The 8,374-nt window shown below is 55.5% G+C and overlaps 3 protein-coding genes across 3 annotated transcripts; 2 read left to right on the top strand and 1 right to left on the bottom strand.

Moving 5' to 3' along the window:
- Positions 1-179: 179 nt before the first annotated feature.
- Positions 180-1,109, top strand: K441DRAFT_677657 (uncharacterized protein; the record flags this gene model as incomplete). The annotated part of the gene is made up of 1 exon (XM_067651091.1): positions 180-1,109. One exon carries the CDS (start codon positions 180-182, stop codon positions 1,107-1,109), a length of 930 nt encoding a protein of 309 aa, XP_067503642.1.
- A 146-nt stretch (positions 1,110-1,255) lies between these two features.
- On the bottom strand, positions 1,256-2,173 carry K441DRAFT_677656 (uncharacterized protein; the record flags this gene model as incomplete). The annotated part of the gene is made up of 2 exons (XM_067651090.1): positions 1,256-1,734; positions 1,786-2,173. 2 exons carry the CDS (start codon positions 2,171-2,173, stop codon positions 1,256-1,258), a joined length of 867 nt encoding a protein of 288 aa, XP_067503641.1.
- Positions 2,174-2,886: 713 nt separating this feature from the next.
- Positions 2,887-7,753, top strand: K441DRAFT_677655 (uncharacterized protein; the record flags this gene model as incomplete). The annotated part of the gene is made up of 5 exons (XM_067651089.1): positions 2,887-5,713; positions 5,763-6,128; positions 6,266-6,747; positions 6,797-7,142; positions 7,194-7,753. 5 exons carry the CDS (start codon positions 2,887-2,889, stop codon positions 7,751-7,753), a joined length of 4,581 nt encoding a protein of 1,526 aa, XP_067503640.1.
- Between the last annotated feature and the right edge of the window lie 621 nt (positions 7,754-8,374).

The following is an 8,374-nucleotide window of genomic DNA, read 5'->3' as shown; positions in this document are numbered from 1 at the left end:
TCCAACAGCTCCAGTTTGCATTGTATCTTACGCTGTCCGCAATGCGCTTTTCCCATTGTTCTCGACACGTGAAGACAACCTGACGGACTGTCCACTCTAGAAGGCTATGAGAGGTCGATTGAATATACCTCACTGGAAAGTACGAAATTAATTTCTCCAGCACGAATGTCAACGTCAACATGAGACCCCCCGCCGACGACGGACCGCTCCCCGCGCCGATTCAGCGGAAGTTCCCCGCCGCATTGGGTAAGAAATTATATCTCATTTTCCACGACAATTCAACCACTCCTTTCAATTCGAGCGACCCATTCAGACACACTACTCACACCTCTCCTCTCACAGCATCCCGCCTCGGCCCCGCCCAACTCGCCTTCGCCCAAGACGCCCAAAGCGTCTTCACCACCGGCTCCAACCCCCCGGCCGTCACGCCGCGCCCCGCCGCCGACTACCTCCGCGCCCTCGCCGCCCTAGACCTCACCTCGGACGTCGCGCTCTCCTCCTTCGTCGTCACCTCCTACCACGGCAACGTCGAGCCCGTCCCGCTCGGCACCCACGCCGGCGTGTCCTTCTTCCTCCAGCCCAGCGACGCCTCCGTCCCGGACGCCGGCAGCATCCAGCTGACGCCGCTAGAGCGCATGCGCGGCGCGAGCGCCTTCGTCCGCAAGTACGAGCACATTCCCATCGTCACGGGCGACGGCAGCGGCGGGCTCTCGGCGCGGCCGGACATTCGCTACGGGCTAGGGCTGGGTAGCTTGGTGCACCGCAAGGGGGCGGACGCGACCGCGGCGCCGGAGGAGACGGGGTTTTTTGTGCTGCTGGATGTTGCGGATCGTAGCGTGTGGATAACGGTGGATTGGGCGCCGTTTGCGCCGGATGCGAGGTTCCTTGATGCGGCGAGGACGCCAGGGTGGGGTGAGGTGCCGGGGGATAGGAAGTTGCGGATCGGGACGGCGAGGATCAGTCAGCTGAGGTGGGAGACGAAGGGTGCGTTGAATATTACGGGAGGCGATCCGTTTGGGGTGTGGCCGGAATTGGGATGGAGGATGATTGGGAAGCCGGCGGCGCTGAAGGAGTTAAGTGACGTTGTGCCGCGTAAGACTGGCCACTGAGTAATCAGAAAGGTAATAGCACGGGAATTGGCGTGAAACGAGATTGATGAAGCGCTCTGGAAGTTATATAGGGCGTGTTCGTCGACGTCTGAAAATAAAGATGCGATGTATTTCGTACAAGCTTATGTATATGCTTAACCTTGACCTCACTTCCTCCTCCTCATGCCCCTGAAACCTGCCATCGCAACAACAGCACCCGCTACCGCCGTCGTCCATGCCACGGTTGCATACACCGCTAAGCCTTTGCCTATGACCCAGTCGTCACCGGTGAAGTTGTTCTTGTCCGAGTCCGGCTGGTCATTGGTGGCGTGGGCACCGTCGGGCGTCGCCTTGATCACGAGTCCGACGATGCCGAAGAACTGCGCGAGGAATTGAAGGAAGGCGCCTATAAAGAGGGCGCCGAGGAGGAGGGAGAGGACGGTGGGTCCGAGAGGTGATTTCCTGGTAGCATGAGGATGGTCGTGGTGACGGCTGGTCTTTGGTTCGTCTTCCGAAGCAGCGGTTGCGGGAGTTTCTTCATGATTACGGCCAGATACCACGGCAAGGAAGGAGAGGGCGAGACTCAGGAGAAGACCGAGAGTGAGGAAAAAAGAGGCAGCGATCTGTAGATTCCCAGCATAATGAACTACAAAATGGTTAGCATTCTCATTCTCCTTCTGTCACGAGTTTGACCTACCCGCCTGGCACTCCGCTGAACCGCCCAACAACTCATGGGCCAAAGCATTCTGATTCCGCGCTTTTCCAAACTCGCCTGGTGACCTACAGCTTGTCGCGTTTTTCCCATATGGCTTGTACCATTGACACGACTCCGCAGGGATGACACATTTTTTGCCGTCGTCACCAACCTCGGGGATACCGCAGCGGTAGAATGGCGAGCGCGCGGAGACGCAGATCACATTGGCGGCGGTGTTGGTAGTTCCATCTCCTTGGGTTGTTGACGCCGGAGAGCCGTAGTAGGACTGCGTAGCCCACTTGGGGGAGCGGACAGCGAGGAAGGTGAAGGTTGTGGAGAGGAGGGTGAGGATGAAGAGGAGCGCAAGGGGGAGAATAGAAAGGCGACGCATTGCGAGAGTACCTAATGGTGGGAATTGGAGCGATGGCGAGAGAGTGCTCCTGGTGGTTGTGGTCGTTCAGGGGGAAACAGTCGAAAGTACTCCGTATCACCCAAGTTTTTTATTCAGCTCTTCTTACCAGTAGGCAGGTATCTACTTAGGCGTCGCACGGCCATTGCCGCTTCGCGAGCTTGGTTATCAGCTCGAAGGCCACAGCTGCATGTGCATGACGAGGTTGGACGACTCAATGCACGACCAACGGAAGCTGAAAAACTGCCAGTCTGCGTTGGGCACAACAAACCCGCCACAACCCCATTTCTGTGGCCCTCATTCTCGCTAGGGCTGAAGGCCCGGCATCTGGCCCAAGAGCTTTTCTTTTTCGTCGGCAGTTTCCGTGGAACCAGCTGAATTCATCCTTGCGCACAAGCTGCATGTATGTACCCACCGACAAAGACGGCATAGACTTAGCTGGACATCACAATGCACCATGACCAGTTAGACCGCTCTGGCCGGCCCAGCTGCGATCGATTATCGGTCCATTCGACATGGCGGAATGGGAGTGAGCAAGGAACAACTCCAACTTCGCAAAGAGCATGGGAAATTCGAATTTGCAATGCCTGCCCACTTGATCGAGGGGCATACGACGACACTTGATCCATGAAGAGCTTGGAATTCGATTAAAAGTCGCCGCCCATCAAATTAAAACTACCCATCGTCAATTCAAAATGGCGACGAATAATCCACCGGCCACCAAGAAAACGCTAGAACACGTCCTCCTCCCCATAGCCCTCGATGCCTTCGTCCTCAACGAGCCCGTCTGCGACACGGGAGAGAGTTTCATCACCCCCATCGTCCAGCCCAACTACGTCTCCCTGCGCCTTGATGACTCCCAGATCCAGCACGACGTCCTCCCACGCATCGACCTACACACCGCCCGCCCCGCCCTCACCAACCCGCGCGTGTCCAAGGTCTCGGCAACCCCGTTCCGCGTGCTCAAGCCGACGGATCCCGCGCCCGCCCCGCAGCCGCAGCAGTTTGTCGACCGGAGCAGGCTGGGCGTGTATTTGCACTGGACCGTACCAAGGGTGTACCGCTCGGGTGTTGCCAGTGCCGCAAAGCAGTCTGAAAGCGCAACGTCGACGGACAAGCCGCCGGACCAGCCGACGAATCCAAACCCCGTGTTTCCGCTGGTGCCGAATCGATGGCTCCTGGTGCGGATTCTACGCGACTTCCAGCCTACCAATGCTATCCCTAACCGAGCAGCGGCATGGGTGATCGAGTCGGACAAACTACGCAAAATCGAAACGTTGGGCGACGACGTAGATTTGCAAACTGATGTTTCACCGTTCGTCGCCTATTCCGGCGATGTCGACGCGAATGACGACATTCTCAACAACCAAGCCGAGATGTACATTGGCTTGAAGACGCCATTGAGCGGTTGGAGCGAGCCGACGAAGCCCGGCGTTGTTGCGGCCGATCGCGTCAAGTTGACGCTGATGAATACGTCCAATCCGCTGTTCGCGGACTTTTCGCTTCATAATCCAAACGTGTTCTCCACAAAGGACAATTTCCGGTGGAGCGGCGATAGTAAAAATCCGCAGTACTTAACTGAGGCGACATGCGACTATTTCATTGCCGGGTGGCATTCAGATCCAGATGACGATCCGCTCAGTGCTGCGAAGAACGCAGATTCGCCCTCCCAGCTACAATCAAGGCTGAAAAATCTGTTCTGTCTTGCTCAGCCGAGTTCAGACGGCAAGAATAGCACCGAAACTGCCGACACGGAGAACAAGGCGAGGGTCGAAAGCGCCCTTGGAACGAGGCTGATATGTCATGGGGCACGATATGGAGTCAAGTTTGACTTGGCCGTGAAGCCTCCAACGCCGGCGGACACCTATGCAAAGTTTTTCGACCCCAAAAAAGTGGCCATGGAGCCGGCATCGGTAGGGACAACGCCGCTAGATGCCGTGTTGGCTTTTCTCCAGGCNCATGAGAAGGATGCCACGTTCGAAGATGATGTACTCAAGAGCAGCTCGAAGCCAACCACAACTGTCGACCCCAAGACCGGAACCACCGTAACAACGCCCACGAGAGCCGGTAGCCAGATCGCCGCCGGTCTGATGGGCATTCGGGAGCTCCTCTATCTAACTGAAGATGATTACGACTCGCGCGTCAAAGCCGCTGACCTGATCTTTGCCCACAACTTCGCTCGCGCACCCGGCGGCTTTTCATGGCACTACGACAAGCGCAAGACAGCAGATGGTCCGCCGATGCCGCCGTCTACAAAGCCTGTTGTCGACGCCAATGGAGTGGTGACGCAGAAAAGCGAGACCGACCAGCTTACCGAACTAAACGAGTTACAGCAGGTGTGGGATGCCAATGACCGCAAACTTACGCAACTGCGGTGGTCACTTTTCTCGGAATTTTTCAAGTGTGTGTCGGATCCGAGTAATAGTAGTCAGGACGTGCCGACGCAAGGGACGTCGCCGTCCGGAACCACGCCGGTTGATCGCTTTCAGCTTTACGCGACAAGAGTGCCGCTTCTGCGAGGAGAGGTTAAAGCACTCATAGACCAGCAGACAGCACTCGAAAATCGGATGAAGGCCCGCACCGTCGATGCTCGGAAGGTAGCCAACGACCCTTTTTTCAGGCGCACTGATCCTACTCTCTGTTTGGCAGGGATCGATGGCGGATGGGATCCAATGTTCCTGAACGACACGCAAACGCGGTTCTTGCTGGACGGCAAAGTTGGCACTCCTGGATCGGACGATCAGACACTGGCGAGCCAGACGTCTGGCCTTGTCACGAAACTGCTCCCACCAGACGTTGCCCCCACAGTGGCCACACTGTTCAAGGAAGCCTCTGGAGGATACCAGGACACGCTAGCTCAGTTTGGGCACAAGAAATGGACTGAACAACCGTTTTCGCCGCAGTTTGTCGAATGGGAAGGCGTGTACTACCATATTGGTGGTGACGATTGGAGGAAGCAGTGGGAGGTAGAGCTGGCACAGAGCGCTTTAAAAGCCAGCAACCACACTCGAGTCACATATGTCAATCAAAACCAGCTGTCTGCACTGCCTGGAGTATTAGACGACCAGCGTCACGTTTCCGGCCGCATGCTCGTACTGCCCCAACCGTCCTTCGCGCTCGGTGCTGTCGTCTCCCAAGTCCTCGACACCATTCCCGTCGACCCAAAGAGCCAGGCAAGCGACAGTAGCAGTACAACGGGTTTCAACCTCAAGAACCAAACAGACCGCGACGCTTTTCTCAGTGCTGTAAAGAGCCTCAAGTTCATCAGCGGCGGGCTCGCCGGATTCACTGATGCACTGCTAACCATGGCCACGGGCCAGCATGTCAAGCCGAACCTACGCGTACAAGGTAAGCCGCCGCAGCCTATGCAGGCAGCGGTCAGGGCGGGTGGGAAAATCGGACTGGAGTTTCAAGACTTTGTTTACATGGACGGGGAGACGGGGCGGACGCCGTACGGGACGTTGACGAATTTCGAGGCGGTTAATAGGAATCCGTTCAAGCCGGTGCAGCATGGGCAGTTTGGTGAGTTGGATTCGGATCCTATGTTCAGCAAATCCTAACTACAGAACAGCAATTACGAAGATTGCGATAGTAGACAAGTTCGGCCAGGCGATATCATACCCACCACCACAGCGGACGCCGCGGTCCGTCCTCACTGGCGACCCCGTGGTGCCCGATTACGTGCATCCATGCATCGACGAGCAGTTGATTCCGAGTTTGTCGGCAGATGGTTCGCTGAACACGGTGTACACGTCGCAGCAGACCCACGACGCAGCGAGCAGTTCCGGGTATCCCATGACACCGTTCATTCAACTTACACCTGCAATCAACCAAGAAGCGCGGATAAACGCCATGTTCTTGGAGCATGTGCTAGACAACGCGCAGAAACCGACGGGGTGGAAGCCCTGCAGTGACTGGGAGAATCCCATTTTCGGCTGTAAGTCTCCCAAGCTCTCTCGATGGACTTTTCAAGCGGCCTAGGAATCGTGGGTAACCGGGGAGTGATCCGGCTACTTGAATAGCTCGTCGAGAGCTAGCTACAGAAAATCGTGATTCTAGCTAACGCTATACTAGGGATCGTTGTTAACTACGCCGACTCCTCACTCCAATTTTTCACTGGCGAAGGCATCTTCTACACCGCCCTCGCCTTCGGGGGACCCAAAGGCACCATCGAAACCAAGAAATGGCTCCCCTTCGTTCCTCCAGATGAATCCGAGAAGCGCTTCGTTTCGTCCCAGCTCGATGCCTTGATCAAAGAAATGACCGGCACGGGTGGGAGAGATTACCTTCTAGCGCTGTGGGATCTCATCCGCCGCGCAATTCCAACGATGCCCTTTCCTCCCTCGGATTACGCGCAGTATGCCAATGCGATTGTCGGCAAGCCGCTTGCGCTAGTTAATGTCGGTTGGAGTCTTGAACTTGCACAGCCAGCGTACTGGCCGCAGCATACTCTGCCACCACCGCCGGTGATTCAGAAAGGGGTGGAAATTGATCCGCTAAGGACGGAAGCGGAAAAGACAATGTCTGAGTATAGTTTCCCGGTGAAAATCGGTGATGTAAGTACTCCGGCCCTCAAGCTGGCGCATCTTCTCACGAAAAGCTCAGGCTGAACGACCGTATGACGGCGTGCTTGCGTATTGGGACTCGGAGAATCCGACGCCTAGTACTGATTTCGACAACATCTACACATATTTTCCTGATGACGAGGATGATGGTATTAGGACTGAAATAACACCGGATGAATACCCAGAGCTGCAGCCGTATTTCATCCACCCGGATCCACTGAACAATATCAACGGCACCGGCTTCTCCAAAGCGCACGTCGACAAGCTAATGATCAAAACAATTCTGATGGATCCCTACACGCCGATACATCTCTACTCTGGAATTCTGCCAATCAAGACCCTCCAGCTGCCGCAGTGGACTTTAAGTGCTGCAATGAAGAACATGAGTATGCACATTCGAACCATGTCCTTACTTTCCAAACTAACGCATCTTCTAGCTGCCTTCTTCACCATGGGCCCGCTCCTCATAACCAAAGACGTCCCCAAGGTCTATGACAAGAAGAACGAGCTCCACGCCGATAGTTGGCTTACAACGCAGAACGACCCCATAGCCCAGAAAGCACCCCCGCTAATCAACCTCCCCATTGCTGGAGGAAAGGGCATGTGGAATTGGCTGCAGCCGTATTACACCACGAATCCCGACCCGCCTACTACTAATCCCGCGGCCACGCCTACTACAAATCCAGGGGCCACGCCTACTACAAATCCAGGGACCACGCCTACTACAAATCCTGCCGCCACGCCCGGCGCCACTGTCACTGCTGCGGCGTCAGATCCTGGTTCAGGGACTCTGGCGGTTACCCCCGCCGGGACAAATACAGTTTCCCAATCCAGCGACGGCACCAAGAATACGTACTACAACGCCTTGGAGGTCGGTAAGGAAGACGGACGGATACGGAGCGATCCGGGGCCGTACACGTTCGTAGAGGGGTTCTTGCAGCTGGCGCGGCCGCTGGTTGTGCCGAAGCAGGATGCTATCTTCGGGGGGACTTCATGAAGAGGGGTTATAATGAGTTTCTTTCATTTCATCGATCGTAAGAGAAAACTATAGTTGGACGATAGGGAACAATGCGTCTCATCTACCAAACCAGATTGGCCCATCAGCAGTAGCCCGGCGGCAGTCCTCGCATGATTTCTCCGTGACGGCACTGACTGCATAACGGAAATATCTGGTTCTGAGAGCCAGACTCAGAGTATCTAGTCCAGAGAAAAAGAAAAGTTCAGAATAAGGAAGTGAGATTGAATAAATCCACCTCCTTAGAAGTCTTTCAGGTGAAGCCGGTTCGATTGGCGTCCTAAAAAGTAAGACACTGAAGAAGGGATCCAGCATCTGATCCGCGATGACTATAGCGACAGAATAGACTAGTTCCGCAAGTCTGCATGTAGCTTCTCTGCCAGTGCCATCCCTAAGTTTCGATCGATACGACGAAACTTAACGAACCAGATACGATTATCTTAACTCTCCTCAGTGTCAATCAAGATCCCGGTGGGCTGCTCGATGCAGTCAACATCCAAGAGATCTCAAATATATTCTAGAACGCCGATCTAGGCATCGAGCACGTTTAGGTATGCTAGTCGGCGGCTTGCTGAGCCGGGTTTGGAGCAGGCACGTTCGCTT

The sequence above is a fragment of the Cenococcum geophilum genome (genome assembly GCF_001692895.1).
Source record: "Cenococcum geophilum 1.58 unplaced genomic scaffold K441scaffold_23, whole genome shotgun sequence".
Lineage (NCBI taxonomy): Eukaryota > Fungi > Ascomycota > Dothideomycetes > Gloniales > Gloniaceae > Cenococcum > Cenococcum geophilum.
Note: the sequence above shows the minus strand (reverse complement) of the source record. Positions and strands in the feature narration are given on the sequence as shown.